The sequence below is a fragment of the Carcharodon carcharias genome, chromosome 6 (genome assembly GCF_017639515.1).
Source record: "Carcharodon carcharias isolate sCarCar2 chromosome 6, sCarCar2.pri, whole genome shotgun sequence".
NCBI classification, from domain to species: Eukaryota; Metazoa; Chordata; class Chondrichthyes; order Lamniformes; family Lamnidae; genus Carcharodon; species Carcharodon carcharias.
The window spans coordinates 186,183,647-186,202,654 of NC_054472.1; the positions used below are offsets into that span (position 1 = coordinate 186,183,647).

The 19,008-nt window shown below is 44.4% G+C and overlaps 1 protein-coding gene across 1 annotated transcript in view; it reads left to right on the forward strand.

Moving 5' to 3' along the window:
- The first annotated feature begins 4,950 nt into the window (after positions 1 to 4,950).
- Positions 4,951 to 19,008, forward strand: part of LOC121279300 (cadherin-2-like) — a 197,503-nt gene continuing 183,445 nt past the window's right edge. Inside the window, exons 1-2 of the mRNA XM_041190437.1 lie at positions 4,951 to 5,469; positions 8,347 to 8,455. Coding sequence (XP_041046371.1) covers positions 5,416 to 5,469; positions 8,347 to 8,455 — 163 coding nt within the window. The 5' untranslated portion in view covers positions 4,951 to 5,415. The remainder of the gene's footprint in view (positions 5,470 to 8,346; positions 8,456 to 19,008) is intronic.

The window sequence follows — 19,008 nt, forward strand, 5'->3', positions numbered from 1 at the left end:
TCATTCTGGTAAAGAATTAGGCAAGGAGCTAATGAAAATGAGTCTACGGCAGAATATTTTCCTTGGCGATCTGGTTTCGCTGCAACTTTTAATTACTCAGTTTCTGTGGGCTGTGAAGCAAGAATGCTTTTTCTTTGAAAACCGTCTTCAAATGGATTTTTAAATTATTCATCTGCAAGCAGAATCCACCTCTAACTCTTCCTCTCCTGCATGTGGTGATAAGAGATCTGTGTTTCCCAAAGAAATGTGACTTTGCACTCGGGTGGCAACTCTCTACACCTGTCTAGAAACGTCAACAACAACAACTTGCATTGATATAGCGCTGGTAAAATATCCCAAGGTGCTTTGCAGGAGCGTTATCAAACAGAATTTGACACCGAGCCGCATAAGGTGATATTGGGGGAGGTAGAAAAGCTTGGTTAAAGAATTAGGAGGGGAGAGAGAGATAGAGAGGTGGAAACATTTAGGGAGGGAATTCGAGAATATAGGGGGGGAGTCAGCTTTTTATTATTAGTTCGATGGATGCAGGCGTCGCTGGCTGGGCTAGCATTTATTGCCCTTGAAAACTGAATGGCTTGCTAGGCCATTTAAGAAGCAAACACATTGCTGTGGATCTGGAGTTACAGCTAGGCCAGACCAGGTAAGGATGGCAGGTTTCCTTCCTTAAAGGACATTAGTGAACTAGTTGGGTTTTTACAACAATTGACAATGGCTTCATGGTCATCATTAGACTTTTATTTTCAGATTTTTTATTGAATTCAAATTTCATCATCTGTTGTAGCAGGATTTGAACTCAGGTCCCCAGAGCATTACCCTGGGTATCTGGAGTACTAGTCTGGTGATAATAGCAGTACACTACCACCTCACCCTTCCATTAACATTGGAGCAATGAAACTCGGGAATGTTCAAAAGACCGAATTAAATGAGCACAGATAACTCAGATAGTTGTAGGGGTAAAAGAAATTACAGTGATAGGGAGTGATGAGGCTATAGATGGATTTGAAAACAAGGATGAGAAATTTATCTCATAGCTTGTCTGGACTGGAAGCCATTGTAGTTTGGCGAACAAATGGTTGACAGGTAAACGGGACTTAGTGTGAGTTAGGATACATCGGACTTTTGGATCATTAGTTTATTCAAATGGGAAGAAGCCTAGTCAAATCCAATCTTGCCTCAGCCAATGTACATTGAATTGGATGACATTGAGAAGTGAACCTCTTCACCAATTTTTCCCCCTTCACTAACCTAAAGGTTATAATTGACACAGTCATCTCCAGTCATGTTCTCTTCTCTCTTGCGGTCCTTAGTTCTCCACCTACCTCCAACCCTGTCACGCTCAGTTTCAGAAAACTCTCCTAACCTTTCTCTTACAAGAACCCAAGAAATAGGAGCAGGAGTAGACCATATGACCCCTTGAGTCTGCTCCACCATTCAACACAATCATGGCTGATCCTGGTCTTCAACTCCATTTTCTTGCCTGCTCCCCATATCCCTTAACTCCCTCAGAGATCAAAATTCTGTCTATTGCAGCCATAAATATATTCAGTGATAGAGCATCCACAACCCTCTGGGGTACAGAATTCCAAAGATCCACAAGCCTTTGAGTGAAATAATTTCTCCTCATCTCAGTCCAAAATGATCGGCCCCTTATCTTGAGACTGTGGCCTCCTGTGTTTTGGAATCCCCGACCAGCAGAAACAATCTCTCAGCATCCACCCTGTCAAACCCCTTCAGAATTTTACAGGTTTCAACAGGTTTCTACTAAACTCCAGAGAATATAGACCCAATTTACTCAGCCTCTTATCATAGGACAGCCTTCTAGGGACCAACTTAATGGACCTTCGCTATATCACCTCCAATGCGAATATACCCTTTCTTAAATATGAAGGCTAAAGCTGTTCACAGTATTCCAGATATGGTATCCCCAAACCCCTGTACAATTGCAACAAGACCTCTTTATTCCCTTAATCCAAACCCCTTCCAATAAAGGCCAACATGCCATTTGCCTTCCTAGATGCTTACTGTACCTGCATGCCAACTCTTAAAAGTATGCCTAAGACCTCCGGTTCCCCTTCCTGAGCTCCTGTGTCGTTCGAATTTACCCCCAGAGCATTGACCTGGGCCGCTAGATTGCTAGTCTGGTGACATTATGACTATGCCACCATCTCCCCAGTAGCCAAGTGTTGGGTTGGGAAAGGGTTGAGGAAACTAATCTTGATGATTGCAGGTCGGTGATGGTGGAGAAGTTACAATGCTGTGGGATTGCCACTTGGGCGGGACTGGGTGAGGCCACTTAGAAAAAGGAAGAAGGGAGAAGTTGGGGCAATTAAGCAGATACCCAGTATGATGATATATTCTGTCAAAAAGCCTTTTGCCCTTTTACCCATCGCAACCACTGTCATAACCAATAACTGAAAATTCTGGAAGGCTCTGGAACAATCCAGATGAGTTGACAACCTAAACTGAACTGAATCCAATGGGCAGCTGAACAACAATCTGTATTTATATAGCGCCTTTAATTTAGTAAAACATCCCAAGGCGCTTCACAGGAGCGTTCTCAAACAAAATTTGACACTGATCCACGTTTAAGGGGATATTTAGGTCAGATGACCTAAAAGCTTGACTAAAACGGTAGGTTTTGAGGTGTGTCTCAATGGAGGAAAGAGAGGCGGAGAGGTTTAGGGAGGGAGTTCCAGAGGTTGGGGCACGGGTATCTGAAGGCACAGTCGCCGATGAGGCAGTGATTAAAATCGGGGATGTGCAAGAGGCCAGAGTTGGAGGAGCACAGAGATCTCAGAGGGTTGTATAGGCTGGAGAGGGTTGCAGAGATCGAGAAGAGTGAAGCCACGGAGGATTGGAAAATAAGGGTGAGAAATTTAAGAATGAGGTGCTGCTCAACCAGTAGGGTCAGCAAGCACAAGGCATGATGGGTGAACAGGACTTAGTACGTTTCAAAAAGCCTGTAAAAAATCTGGAACTTTCAAAAGGCAATTGGGGACTTGTATAGGGGTTTAGGGAGACCACATCTGGAATACTGTGTACAGCTTTAGCCTCCATTTTTAAGAAAGGATATACTCACATTGAAGCAGTAGAGCGAAGGTTCACTAAATTGGTCCCTGGGATGAAGGGGTTGTCCTATGTGGAGTCATACCGTAGCATTATGCCCTATACCTGGCTCTTTGAAGGAACTAACCAGCTATCCTTGACTAGGAAACAAATTTGCATGAGTGTGAGGAACGAGTAACTCTTTCAAAGAGTTACATAGGCTTCCTGCTGCGCTCCAAGACTTTACCAAGTATGACGAGGCATCCGACTGATTGATCAAATGCAATGTGTGAGAGGTGGAAGGAAATAGAGATGTAGGAGGTTAGAGAGGATGGTGAGAGGATAAAAAGAAAACAGAAGGAGGAGAAGAAGTCAGAAGGGAAGGAAAAGGGGAGAGAGGAAAGGAAGGAGTGGGGAAGGGATCAATGGAAGGAAAGGTGAGGGGTAATATAAAGTAAAGGAGGTAGAAGAGGAAAAGGAAGGTGAGAAATGTGAGGAGAAAAGAGGGAAAGGGAATAAGAGGAAAGGATGGAGAAGCAAGGCAGGAATAAATGGAGTGAAAGATGAGGAAGAGAAAGAGGAAAAGATTAAAGAATAAAAAGAGGGGGAGGAAAAAGGAAGAATTGAGAGGAGGGAAGGAGAGAGAAAGGAAATGGGGAGAGCACAAAGCAAAAGATAGAGTGAGGAAAAGCAAGAAGAGAGGGGAGAGGGATAGCTGGATGAGGAGAAAGAGGAGGAAAAGGTAGGAGGGGGAGGAGGAATAGAAGAGGTCATGAGAAAAGAGAGAAGGACAGAGAGGAGGAAGGGGAGAATGCAGAGGAAGACAGGATCCAGGAGGAGAAGGAGGGTTGGTTGGTGGGTGTGCAGAGGAAGGTGAGGGACGGAAGAGGGAAGAAAGGGGAGAGTGAGAGGAAGGGGAGAGAACAGAGGGAGAGATGGGGAGGGAGAGAGAGGAACCCAGAGGGAAGAAGGGGGATGGATTGAGATCAGAGTGAGGACTGAGAGTGAGGGGGAGGAATGAAGGATGGAGAGGGGTTGGATGGATAGGGTGGGGAGAAATAGTGAAGTTGGAGAGGATTAGAGCCAGGTTGGATGAATGGGGAGAGGGAAGGGGAGAGGAGGATGAAAAGAGAGGGGATAGAAGCAGAAATAGGGACAGAAGAGTGAGAAGGAGGAGAGGGCAAAGATGGAGAGGGAGGAGTAAGTGAGGGAAGGGGAAGTGGGGTATAGATAGGGAGGGGAGGAGAGAAGGAAATGGATAGAGGGGCAGTGGGAGAGGAGGAAGGGATAGAGGAAGAGGGATGTGCAGGGGAAAGGGAGAGTGGAGAGATGGAAAAGGGAGTAGGGAGGGATGGATAGAGAGAGGAGAGAGAGAGAAGGGTCAGGTGGATGGACAGTGTGGAGCGAGAGGGGTCAGGGGTAGGGAGAAAGGAAGTGAGAGGGAGAAGGTAATAGAGGGAGAGATGGGTGAATATGGCGAGGATGGAGGGAGAAGGGGCAGAGAGAGGGATGGCTAGAGTGCAGAGGGGAGTGAGGGAGGGGAGAGTGGAAGGGGCAGAGGGAATAGAGAAGGATGAGGGAGGAGGGGAGAGATAGTGGGCTGTATCAAAGAGGGAGGGAGCTCTGTGTTTCTAGAGAAGGGTAAGTAGAGATAGAGAGAGATGCATTACAGAGGGAGTGAGTGAGTGGATTGTGAGTTGGGGAGAGATAGTGGGCTGTATCAAAGAGGGAGGGAGCTCTGTGTTTCTAGAGAAGGGTAAGTAGAGATAGAGAGAGATGCATTACAGAGGGAGGGAGTGAGTGAGTGGATTGTGAGTTGCTGTTGTATTGTACACACACGGAGGGAGGAGTAATAGAGAACAGTAACAGAGGGAGTGTGAGCTGTTTTATAGAGGGGGAGGAGTGTGAGAATGAGCTCCCAGTGTGTTCTGCAGGAGGATAGAGGGAGTGAGAGAGAGAGAGAGTTGGCTGTGAGCTCTCACTATCACACAGAGACTGGGAGCTGCTGTATTGTTGCTCTGATACACAGAGACTGGGAAGCTCCGCGGTATTAAAGCGGCTCCTGTGAGTCGCGCATCCTCCGCAGCGCAGACACAAGCTGGTGCGGACAGCGGAGAGACAGAGAGAGAGAGGGACAGAGAGAGAGAGAGAGCTGGCCAGCGGCCGGAGAGGAGGCTGAAGCCGGCGGTCCGGACCAGCGGTACATAGGGAGCCACCGAGCCGAGTGAAAGCGAAGCCTCCGGAGCCGCCTCTCGGACCTTTTCCTCCGGTTTCAGGGCGGGAGCAGCGGCGGATTTCACCCCCCTCCCTCCTCCCCACTCTCCCTCCTTCTTCCCCCCCACCCCCCACCTTCCCTAATTCCACCCCCTAATGTCCGGTGTCGGGGCGGCGGCGTTGTTGCTGCTGCTGGTGTCGGTGCTGAGGGTGAGTGAGTGAGTGAGTGATTCTCCCGGTCACCGGATCCCTGGGGCTGGGCTGGCTCAGGGGTTTAGGGCAGGTTATCCCCACTATACAGCCCGAGAGAGGGAAAGATACAGAGAGAGAGAGAGAGAGAGATGCAGAGAGAGGGTAAGATACAGAGAGAGAGGTAAAGAGAGATAGAGAGGTAAAGAGAGATAGAGAGAGAGAGGGAAAGAGGTAAAGATAGGGAGATACCAAGAGAGGTAAAGAGATAGAGAGAGGTAAAGATACAAAGAGAGAGAGATATACAGAGGGAGGTAAAGATACAGAAAGAGGTAGAGAGGGAGGTAAAGATACAAAGAGATACAGAGAGAGGTAAAGATACAAAGAGAGATACAGAGAGAGGTAAAGATACAAAGAGAGATACAGAGAGAGGTAAAGATACAAAGAGAGAGATACAGAGGTAAAGATACAAAGAGAGAGATACAGAGAGAGGTAAAGATATATATATATATTCACATACACAGATAAATACAGATGCAGGGAGAGATACAGACAGGGATAGATGAATACAGGGAGAGAGACAGAGAGAGAAAGAGAGGCACAAAGAGTCCAGACACACACAAAGTGAGAGGTTCTCAGAGAGACGAGAAACTAGGGCAGAGACACAGAGAATGAAGCTGAGATAGAGTGCCCCAGAGATAGAGATACAGAGAGCTTATTAGACACTGAGACAGAAACTGGGAGAGAAGCCTGCAGAAAAACTCAGCACTGAGACAGAGAAAGGCAGAGTTGGTGGGTGGGGGGGGGGTGGTGGTAGAGAGACAGAAAGATTACAGAGACGGGGGGAAAAACTGTGCACAAGACCCCCCCTCTGGACGCTGCGAAATTAAGGGACAGAAACCAGACCAGGAGGGATTAAAGAAAAACATAAATTGAGGGTGTAGGTCGAAGCACAAGGAGTGAGAAATCCTAGACACATAACTGAGGAAGAGAGATGGGGGGCAGAGACTGAAACACTAGTCAGTCCCAGAGAGAGCAGAGACCCAGAGAGAGAGATTCATTCTTCTTTAGCCCCTCACCATGTGTCTGTGTTGTGCAGCAGTTTGTTGCATTGCAAAAGATTTTCAGTGCATTTGTTTAAATTTGCGGATTAAACTTCAAAAATAAATGCCGTACAAAAAATGGGAAGTTTTGCATCGGAAACGACCCCACCGTTTGGAAAGATTTTTTTTTGCATGTTTGGATGTAGTTGTTTAAGAAGTGTATTGTTTTTAAACATGCGGCGTAAATTCGGCGTTGTGTGAGCGGAGCTGGCGTCCCTTACACCAGTGCCTTTTTAGCTGGCTGCTTCGCAACCTCTTTACTTTTAATCTGCCTCTCTCCGTCTTGCAATCTTTAAAACTCGAGAATGAATGAATGAATGCATTCCTCATTAATTTTCTAGCAGGTTGCATGGGGTGGGTTGGTGGAGAGGCAGATCTCGGGGCCAGTTAAGCGGCAGTTTAGCACCAGATATTTCACACCCAGCCTTACAAGAAAAGAAATCTTTGTATGTAAGACATCAGCGTTTTCCCATTGACTGTCCATTCCTGTCGATTTAAATCACAATAGAGTCTTTTCTTTATTGAGCCTTTTCATTCAGTTTGGGCAGTTATTATCACAATGGAAACTGGTCTAAAATACACACACACAAAAAAAAGCCCCACTGCATTGACTATTAAAGCCGGAACCTGTGCAAGGTCCTTTCTGTAGCTGCACTCCAGATACCTGTTTTGCTAACGGTAGCAACTCAATCAGCAGCAGCCAGATCGAGCTTTTAAAATCTGATTTCAACCCCCAAGTACAACAGCATTTTTTTAAAAAAAAATCAATTAACGTGATTTGGTTTTGTTCTTGCATTTTCAGTTTGATTAGAGTTGGTCAGAAATGTTGTGTACATAGGCACAGGAAAGCAAAGGTTACAATTTGCAATGAGCAAGTTTTTAAATTTGAAGGATCTGGCAAGTGGACTTGTGCAATTAGTTCTTGCAGTTCTGAGCGTTGCTTGGCTAAAGTTTATTGACAAGGTGCATTTGAAATGTAGCTAAAATTTCCACCCAAAGCAATGCAATTTGTTATTTCAACTAACCCTTGCACAGTACACAACTAATAATAGAATTGTTTGAAATAGTGCGGAGTAATTAAACTCCTTTAAGCATGAAATTGGTTAAGTGCATTGCCCCATTCAAATTACACGATCAGAGATGCATCTTGTTTACAATTGAATTGTTCCCACCCTGTGTCTGCCCACAGTACAGCTCCAGTCTGACAGTGATTTCCTTGACCCAGTTAAGATCATTGTCTGGTGGCCAAATGTTTGGAACATTTGAAAATGGCTTACTTTCTCACCCCTCTCTGTCTCCCGAGAGTTTATTTTGTTGTGGCAGTGTCAACTGCCATGAAGTACAGTGATTTTTTTTTCAATGAACACAAGAAGAGGTCTGAACCCACCCCTCCTGCTAAGTGGACGGTATGAGGCAAAATTTTTAAGAGTGGAGAAAGAGCCATAAGGCCAGGTGGAAATTCATTCCACCATGTGATCTGGAATGCACTGTATGAAAACTGTGGTGAAAAGTGTTAACTTTTGAAAGGAATTGGACAAATACTTGAGAAGGAAGGAATTGCAGGGCTGTGAAGAGAGAGAGAGAGCTGGTGGAGTGGGATTAATTGGATAGCTCATTGTCAAAGAGCTGACTTGTGCATGATGGCTTCCTGTATTGCATGTTCCTACAATTCTGTTAATTGTTCGAATTTTATGAGCCCTTTTTTTTCAGACCAGAGGGAGCTTGGGGGGGGGAAAAAAAAGAGGATTGAGATGTATCTTGTATTATTGTTTAATCTTTTTTGTTTTTTTTTAAGATACCGAGAGAAGCAATTGGCCTGGCAGCATGTACACCTGGGTTTTCAGAAGATGTTTACAATGCAGTGGTTTCAAGGAGCATTCATGAAGGGCAACCTCTTTTAAATGGTAATTCTTCATTGGCTTATTACTCTTTTCTTTTGTTTGCAGAGTGCAGTTAGTTGGATGCTTTTTTTTTAATGTTAACTTGGATTGGAAACCAGGTGAGATTTTCCAGCAGTTAGTGGCACAGTAGTTTTGAACTAAAGCAGAAGAATTCAAATATTTCTGTTGAAAAGCTGTGGTTTTCTTTGGGAACTTGTGCTGGGCTTTGCTTGTAATGGTTTTTGGAAGTGCATTTTTGGTGTTATTTCAAACAATCAAAACACTTGACTTTTGCACAGAAGGTTCCAGGCTGTGTCTGGTTTGAACTTTGCCTTGCGTTTGATGCTTACTTGGTCTGTAATGACTTTTTACACTGGGCGGGGGGGGGCGGGGGGAAGCTGGTTTGGCCAGAGCAACTTTAAGCAGCTTGTTCTCCTCTTCTGTCAAGATGAAGCACTGTGGTTCAGAATGCCGTCATAATTTTTTAAACTCCATTCAGGGGCTGTGGGCTTTGCTGGCTGGGGCCAGCATTTATTGCCCCATCCCTAATTGCCCCTTGAGAAGGTGGTGGGTGAGCTGCCTTCTTGGACCGCTGCAGTCCATGTGGTGTAGGTACACCCACAGTGCTGTTAGGGAGGGAGTTCCAGGGTTTTGCCCCAGCGACAATGAGGGAGCAGCAACATATTTCCAAGTAGGATGGTGTGTGGCTTGGAGGGGTGTCACAGTTATGGAGCCTTACAGGTCTACAGCACAGAAAAAGGGCTTTTGGCCTATCGAGTCTCCGCCACTCAAACAAGTACCTAACTATTCTAATCCCATTTTCCAGCACTAAGCCCATAGCCTTGTATGTCATGGCATCGCAAGTGCACATCCAAATACTTCTTAAATTTTATGAGGGTATCTGCCTCCACCACCCTTTCAGGCAGTGAGTTCCAGGTGGTGGTGTTTCCATCTATCTGCTGCCCTTGTCCTTCTAGATGGTAGTGGTCGTGCGTTTGTAAGGTGCTGCCTAAGGAGGATTGGTGAATTTGTGCAGTGCATCTTGTACACACTGCTGCTACTGTGCGTCAGTGGTGGAGGGAGTGAATGTTTGTGGATGTGATGCCAATCAAGCGGGCTGCTTTGTCCTGGATGGTGTTGAACTTCTTGGGTTGTTGGAGCTGCACTCATCCAGGCAAGTGGATGAGTGCAGAAGAATACCAATATAAGGGGAAAACACCAATTTATACTGTGACGCAATTACGTTTGATGGAAACCACATATATCAATACAATACACAGGGCCCTGTTCTTTGCAGACAGAAAGAACATTTACACGCATTGCACCTGTTTCAGCTAAACAAAATAAGTGACAGCCATTCGCTGACTCATTCCTCAGGGCAATGCCTTGACTAATCAGGGTCAAGCTGCCTGGTTTAAATTTCAAACGATGCTTGGCAGTTAACTGTCAGTCACCATCACTGGTGCACACTCCATGGCAATGCCTGTACTAGTCAGAGTCTGCTTGCCAACCAATCAGCACATTCTTCTCCATACAGTATAAATTGTTATTTTCTTCTTAGATTTTATTTTTGCAAAGTGTTCTGATGAGTGCAAGATGAAAAGCTTCGATGTCTTTTTTTTCAGCAATACTCAAGTTCTGTCCTACCAAACTACTGTTAATATGAAACTTGCGCCCACAGGGAGTGGTGAGGCGAATGGTGTAGATGCATTTTGGGGAAGCTGGATAAGCATTGGGGATGGGGATGGGGGTGGGGGTGGGGGGGGCGGAGGAGAAGAAGATAATCGATCGTTACACTGGCAGTATGAGATGTAGGAAGACAGGAGGGTGTTCGCGTGAAGTATGAACGCTGACCTGGACTGATTGGGCCGAATGGACTGTTTCTGGCTTGGATACTCTTTTATGTGGGGAGACGGGAGTGCATCCATTTAGCAATCGAGAATGTTCGTTATTGAGCTCCAAGGTCAAAAGGGAGTTCTGAAACCAATTTTAGTTTAACTCAGCAGGTGTGGCAGACCGCTAGATTCCAAATACTAGACGTAGTTTTGTTGAGCAATGCAAATATACATTGTGATCGCGAGGATTACAAATACTGTACGAGCATTAACCTTGAAGAATTCTAGGCCTCAGCCTCGGAGAATTGGGCGATGGTTTGGAAAGACGTTGCTGCTGACACTGGGATCTGAAATTCCTCAAATTTGAACCATGTATTAAAGTACTGTTACCGTGTTTTAGTGTCGTATTCAGAAAATAGGGTCGAATCTTAGGAAAATGACATTTGCCCTACTTTACTGAATTGCCTCACAATTTCACTTAGTCTTTTTGATATTCTTGATCTAATATGCCTGCACTGCCAAGTTTGTTACAGTCTAGACTCTTGCCTTGGATTATACGGTGGTGTGACATTAGTTGGTGCGCTTTGAGCGGATATTAGAATGAAGCTTTGTTTTCTCCCCCTCCCAAATGCCATTGTGATTGTTTTGGCAAAAATAGAATGAGTTAATATTCTTATAGAATCATTAGAGCGCAGAACGAGGCCGTTAGGCCCATCACGCCTGTGCCAGCACAGTGTTCCCCTTGGAAAGAGTTTAAAACGTGGTGTGCGTTCTGCGAGAGTTATTCCGTTGTTTTGCCTGGGAATAACTCTTTCGGGGAAAGGTGGGAAGAACATTCTATCATGGGTTTTCCCTTCAGCTGTCTGGGATTCCCTCCCCCAGAGCCTCCGTCTCACTTCTTGTTTTCAAAGATATTCTGTAAAACCCACCACTTTGAGGAAGATTTGGGTCATCCACTCTAACATCTCTATGTGGTTCAGTGTTAGATTCCATTTGATAATGCTCCTGTGAAGTGCCTTGGGATGTGCTATCAGGTGCTATATAAATGTAATAATGTTGTTGTGCATATTTGATTTTATTTTTTCCCAGCTCAAGAACTGTTTTGTTAAGTATAATACCTTGAACACAAACATGCACACGAGTCTGACCTTTTGTGTGGGTCGGTTTTAAACCTCAACTGAATGCAGGACTGTTTTTTAAGCCAGTTAATAGAAATAGTCTTTCAGATGAACCATGCATACAAATGTGTGTTTTGATTTTATTTAGCTAATGCAAGCAACTGCTGCCTAACCACTATTTCAAAGCTCCCACATTAAAGATTGGTCATTCATTAATCAGCTCCTTGCCTTTAAACACTGACCAGTCTAGATGAAAAGTGATAATTGTGAGAGATAAGGTACCATGCTGCAAATGCTTGAGTGAGGCAGAGGAATTTAAATTGGACAATAAAGGTATTTAATTTTGACTTAATGTGGTGCCAGAGCTTCTGTTTTCCACAAGGCCAAGTAATTAATCCTTAGAACAATGTTGGCAGAAAAATATATTAATTTGGACCACATCTATTGGGCTAAATAGTTTCAAAATACAAGTATCTTAAGTTTAAGTGCTGCACAGCTGTTCTGATGAGTATGGTTGTAGACTTAAAAACAAAAAAACTGCGGATGCTGGAAATCCAAAACAAAAACAGAATTACCTGGAAAAACTCAGCAGGTCTGGCAGCATCGGCGGAGAAGAAAAGAGTTGACGTTTCGAGTCCTCATGACCCTTCGACAGAACTGTCGTAGTTCTGTCGAAGGGTCATGAGGACTCGAAACGTCAACTCTTTTCTTCTCCGCCGATGCTGCCAGACCTGCTGAGTTTTTCCAGGTAATTCTGTTTTTGTTATGGTTGTAGACTCCTTGTTATTCAAGTATGTCCAAGCTGCAAGTGGCTTCAGTGGGTCTCCTCATGATTGAAGAGTCTGATGTGGGGCATCCACAGAACTGGCAGCTCATATTGGCGTAGTTAGTCCTTGGGGGAAACGACTGCAGCTGTGCCACCTCTGGTCTTCCTTGGGGCCTGTCAGATGTTGCGAACCCGGTGAAGATGGTCCTCAAAGCACATGGAGCTAAATTCGGCTGCGTTGTTTTCCCAAGAGGGCGGTCTGCAATGCAGACGTTTGTAAGGACCTTTTTTGGGATTACCCTTGGTATCGTTGGTACTGACCACCTTGATGTTATTTGCCTTGTGTCAGTTGCCCAGAGAAGATCTGCTTGGGCATTCCGTAGTCATCCATGTGGGAGATTTGGTGTAGAATGACAGCAACAGCTTGTATTCACCAGGATGTTGCCTGGGATGAAACATTTAAGTTATGAAGGGAGGTTGCATAGACTTGGCTTGTTTTCGTTGGAGCAGAGAAGACTGAGGGGGCGGCCTGAATGAGGTGTACAAGATTATGAGGGGCATGGGACAGGATGGATAGAGAGCAGCTGTTCCCCTTAGTTGAAGGGTCAGTCACAAGGGGGCATAAGTTCAAGGTGAGGGGCAGGAGGTTTAGGGGGATGTGAGGAAAAATCTTTTTACCCAGAGGGTGGTGATGGAGGTGGGTTGCCTCGCATCCTTTAAAACGTACCTGGATGAGCACTTGGCACATCATAACATTCAAGGCTTTGGGCTGGTAAATGGGATTAGGTAGCTAGGTCAGGTGTTTCTCACGTGTTGGTGCAGACTCGATGGGCTGAAGGGCCTCTTCTGCACTGTGATTCTGTGATTTATATAGTGCCTTTAACATAATGAAACGTCCCAAGGTGCAACAGAAACATTGTGGCTTGCTGTGATATTCTGTTTTATTAGGAGATATTAGAGCAGGTGAGCAAAAGGAAGGCTCTGCTTCCACTGCCTTTTGAGGAAGAGAGTTCCAAAGGTACTCAACCCTCTGAGAATAAATTTCTCCTCACCTCAGTCTTAAATGAGTGACTCTCTATTATTAAACCATGACCACTAGTTCTAGATTTTCCCACAAGAGGAAACATCCTCTCCACATTCACTCTATCAAGACCCCTCAGGGTCTTGTACGTTTCAGTCAAGTCACCTCTTACTCTTCTAAACTCCAGTGGATACAAGCCTAACCTGTCCAACCTTTCCTCATAAAACAACCTGCCCATTCCTGGTATTAATCTAGTAAACCTTCTCTGAACTGCTTCCAACACATTTATATCTTTCTTTAAATAAGGAGACCAGTACTGTACACAATACTCCAGATGTGATCTCACCAATGCCCTGTATAACTGAAGCACAGCCTCCCTCCTTTGGATTCAATTCCTCTCGCAATAAATGATAACATTCTATTAGCTTTCCTAATTACCTGCTGTACCTGCATACTAACCTTTTGTGATTCATGCACCAGGACACCCAGATCCCTCTGAATCTCAGAGCTCTGAATCTCTTTTATACTCTTTTCCAGATCTTTGCCCACTCACTTAACCTACCTGTGTCCCTTTGCAGCCTCCTTGCATCCTCTTCACAACTTACTCTCCTCCCTATCTTTGTGTCATCAGCAAATTTAGCCACCGTACCTTCTGTCCCTTCATCCATTTCTATATAAATCATAAAAAGTCGAGGTCCCAGCACTGATCCCTGTGACACACCACCCATTGCATCCTGCCAACCAGGAAAAGGCCTTTTTATGCCTACTCTTTGTTTCCTGTTTGGCCAATCTTCTATCCATGCCAATATGTTACCCCCTACACCATGAGCTTTTATCTCCCTGTGGTGGCATCCTACTAAACCTTACTGGATTTATCAAGGACCGTTCCATATTCATGGCTCCCTTCTTTAGACCCCTATTTGCATGCAAAACTATCCTCCTCCATCCACTTATTCAGATATAGATGTGAATGGAAGTGTAATCCATGTCTGTCTTGGCTAAAACCTTTTTTAAGCTGAAGGTGAACATCAGAAAAAGTCAGAACTGTCATGATTTACTTTTGTCTTAACTATTCTCAGTGTAAAGTTTGAGTGGTAAAATAAAATGTGGAGACTACATTCTGCAAATGAAATCTCCTGGGTGTTTGAGTTACCATTTTAAATGCTTACAATGCAGCTGAAGATCAGACCTTAATTATGCTAGAGATTGTAAATATGGATATTCATCTTCCTGTATCACTGCGGGTAGCATTCTCATCTGAGTCAGAATGTTGTGGGTTCAAGACCCATTCCAGAGACATGGCAATAATCTAGCCCAACAACCTAGTGCAGTACTGAGGGAGTGCTGCACTGTCAGAAGTGCCATCTTTTTGGATGAGGCTTCAAGCTGAGTTAAACTTCTGCCTAGCCTGGGTGGGCGTAGAAGATCCAACGTCAGTAATCCCAGAAGAGGAGGGGAAACCTCCCTAGTGGCCTGCCAATATTTATCCTTCCACCAGTATCACTAAAAAAGATTATCTGATCATTATTGCATTTTTTTTTTATGGGACTTTGCTGTGTCCTAATTGCGAGGAGATCTAACTGAGGTCTTTTAAAATGGTGAAGGTGGTTTGAGTAGGTGGATATGGGGAAGATGTTTTCACTTGAGCAGTCGGAGTCCAAAGCTGGGAGCCATAAATATGGTACGTATACCTTGATAAATCCCAGTAGGGAATTGGAACAGAATCTCATTTCCCTGAGTGTGAAATTTGCCACCATGGTGGGTGATTGAGGCAAAAAATCATAGATGCAGTTAATGGGAGGTTAGCTTAACACACACAGGGAAGGGAGAAATGGAAGGATATGTTGGTAAATCATCTTCCTAAATTGTCTTCATATGCAGCATGAACACTGGCGTAAATATGATTTACTGAATGGCTTGTTCCTATGCTTGGCTGTTGAGTTTCCTACGTTATAACAGCAAGTATACCTCACAATATAAGCTTTGGGGTGTTCTGAGGTGAAAGGTGCTATAGAAATGCGAGTCTTTTTCTCCTGCTTTTGGGGGGATGAAAGACAGCTGTCATTTCCAAAGGCCTTTAAGGGGTGTGTTTTTTTTTTCTCGCTGTAACTTAAGAGTCACAGTCATTTCTGGCTCAAGCTAAAAAATATAGTATAACATTGGAGTGAAGAGGTAACTGATGGTAGAAAAGGTGACCTGGTGCATCCTGTGGTTGAACACCACATTGACGATAACTCCAGTACCAACCCTGTCTGTAACGACAAGGAAGGTGCATTGAGCACTGATCCAGGCAGGAGAGTTGTACAAATAAGGTCCTTTTGGAGCTGCCGCTGATGTGAGTGTTGGTTTTCAGGCTGAGTCAATGCTTTGATGATTAGTTGGTGAACTGAGAGGTTCTAACCACTTGTAAGCGCTGAACAGATTGTGTCTGCCTCTTCTCCAAGCTGAGGGCTGACCTGATTGAGGCCTTTGAAATTATGAAGGGATTCGATCGGGCAGCCATAGAGAAGATGTTTCTATTTTGTTGGGGGGAAACCTGAATTATAGAGGGAGTCCAGTCCTAGTTGCTGTGGCAACATGCACTTGTACATGCATGCTGTAGTCTGGAGCTGTGGATAGTGATGTTAGAGGCTCCAACTTTACTTCCCATCACACGGCCGACCAGGAACCTCTCCCGCTCTTACTGCCTGCCGTTGGCGTGTGTTGGAATGTATGATAGTCACTTAAATCCAGTAGGGAATTCAGGAGAAACTTCTTTATCCAGAGAGTGGGGAGAATGTAGAATTCGCAACGCCTTGGAGTGGTTGAGGTGAATTGCACTGATGCACTAAAGGGGGAGCTAGATAGATTAGAGGGAGGTAGAAATAAGTTATGTTAATGGGGGGGGGTGCAGATGAGGTAGTATTGGGGGTGGGGGAGGGGGGGGGGGTGCAGAACAGCTCGTGTGAAGCATAGACACTAACGTAGGCCAGTGAGGCTGTATAGCTTGCTGCTGTGCATTCTATGTGTAAAAAAAAACATGAATTTGCTCTTCCGCTCCAAGTAACTAGTTGTAATTGTGGAATAGATAAATTTATCCATTGCAAAAATCTGCAGTTAATTTTTGTACTGGAGTGAAAAATATTTAGGAATCCATTTATTGCTTTTTCAGAATCTCTGGTTTGTGTGTAATTTTTTTTTAGAGATGGCACAGTTTAGAACAAAGTGCAGCAAAATGTGACATTCTGTTGCTACGTGCTGAGTGAGCCCTGTTTCAAATAGCTCTACCAAAAGAGTGGGCACAGACATGATGGGCTGAGCGGCCACCTTCTTCTGTGTTGATCATTCTATAGTTCCAGAGAAAAGTTTGTGACGTTTCCGTAGCGCGGGCCTGACTCAAGAATACCACCGAGCGGTTAATTTTGGAGATTTCACCATTCAGGATTTGAGCTGTGATTTAAGTACTGACGGTTTACAGGTCTGTCACTTGTGGTGCGAAGAATTTAAGGTAAAGAATCAAGAGTAGCACGTGAGAAATGTTGTCTTGAGCCTCACCCACAGACCCTCTTACCTTGTGTTGGTCACCTGTGCTAATACTGGCTTAGTGTCAGTTTTTTCTTTGATAACCATGTGGAACACCTTACAACCTTTTGAAACAAAATAAAAAAGGGATATATAAATGCAAGTTGCTATTGTTGGTGTACCAATGGAGAGCATTGGCTTGAGATTTGATTCCCAATAGTGCAGTGGTACCAGGACGTTGAATGAATCACAAAGTTAGTATGCAGGTGCAGCAAGTGATTAGGAAGGCACATGGGATTTTGGTATTTATTGCAAGGAGAATGGAATATAAAAGTCAGGAAGTCTTGCTACAACTGTACAGGGCCTTGGTGAGACCACATCTGGAGTACTGTGTACAGTTTTGGTCCCCTTATTTGAAAAATGATATAATTGTGTTGGAAGCAGTTCAGAGAAGGTTCGCTCGACTCATTTCAGGGCTGAGGAGCTTATCTTGTGAAGAAAGGTTGAGCAGGTTGGGCTTAAACCCATTGGAGTTTAGAAGAACGAGAGGTGACCTTATTGAAACAGCCAAGATCCTGAGGGGACTTGATTGGACCGAGAGGATGTTTCCATTTGTGGGAGAGACTAGAACCAGGGGGCAGAGTTTAAGCACAAGAGGTCTAACATTTAAAGCTGGAGATGAGGCGAATTTTCTTCCCCCTCAAAAGGGTTGTTAGTATGTGGAATTCTCTCCCTCAGAGAGCAGTGGAGGCTGGGTCATTGAATTTGCTGAAGGCTCAGTTAGACAAGGGTTATGGGGTCAGGCAGGAAAGTGGAGTTGAGCCAAAATGAGATGAGTCGAGTCATGATTTTATAGAATGTTGGAGCAGGTTCGAAGGGCTGAACGGCCTACTCCTGCTCCACATATGAACCTAATAGTACTAATTATTTAGCCATAATGTACCCATGAAAGAATTAACAACACGATATGAGGGGGTTAATGATGGGAAGCTGTGACAGTAAAGCTCCTGATTCGTAGCTATCTGAGCACCTAGATTGTACATTATTTCCCAGTAACTGGAAATATATAGAAGCCAGACTCTGTTTCACCTGACAATTCTGGGAGTATTTTCATACATTAATAGCTCGCAAACTATGGCTGGTTGAGGTCAGAATTTTTTTTTTTGAATTGCACTGCTGCTGTTCTATTGTGGATTTTAGATAATTTGATAATTTAAACCTTTTTTTTTTGCATTTAAAGTCACTTAAAATGTCACGTGTGCTTTCAAATTGGTCAATATCATTTGTTGGAAATTTTTTTTAAAAATTCAGCACTCATTAAAAAATTTGAAATTTATTATTTAAATGTAGCAGCTTATAAGAGCAATAAGAGGCATCTCGAGAAAAAAGGCTATAAATTAATTGGACACGAACTTTAATGTAGGTGCAAAGAACATTACAGGAAGGAAGATGAGAGTTTAATTGATTTAGATCACAATTTGATGCATGCAGTAAGCAAAAATGGCTTAAAATAACTTCCTGACTTTACAGTCTTGAGCAATATCTGCACTTGGGAATTAATCACAGGGCTGGATGGTGATTAAATCGCATCTGTTGTCCAAAACCCTTTATCTACTTAAATTTTGCGTGTGTGTAAATCTGTGTTGTGTTTGTAAAGGAAAGGTGTAACATTTGAACAGGACTGTTTTACTGTACTGACTGAGAGTTGTCAGATGGGCAAATAACCTGGGTGGGGGTGTGTGGTTGATCAATATATCCAGGGTCTTTGTTTGGAAGTTGATCAATGCAATGTGATGAAGTCTCTCCTCCAATTTCAATCCAAACAGGCTGGCGATTTTTTATATTGTTAATAAATTCGATTGAAGCTTGTTCACTTATGCTTTCTCCATCATCACCCCCCCCCCCCCAACTCCCCAACTCCCCTCTCTCTTTGTTCTCATTCCCCCCTCTCCCACCCCCCACTCCCCAACTCCCGTCTCTCTTTGTTCTCATTTCCCCCTCTCCCCCCAACCCCTCCCACTCCCCAACTCCCCTCTCTCTTTGTTCTCGTTCCCCCCCTTTCTCCCCCCCAACTTTCCCCCCCCCCCCCCCCCCCCCACCCTCTCCCCCCCTCAGATCATTCAGAATTATACATTGGGAATGCAGTCAGCTGCTGCTGTTTTTTTTTTGAAAGTCACCTATTTTGGAGATTTGCCCTTGTAGAGCAAAGGGAATTGGCAGTGATTGGGTAGCCCAGAGAGAGAGAGAGATGCACTGCAGCCTTTTGTCTGTGCTCGGTAGAATGTGAAGCTTCAGACTGTGCAAAGTGTGTGTGTTTTCTCACCACCACCAGCCCC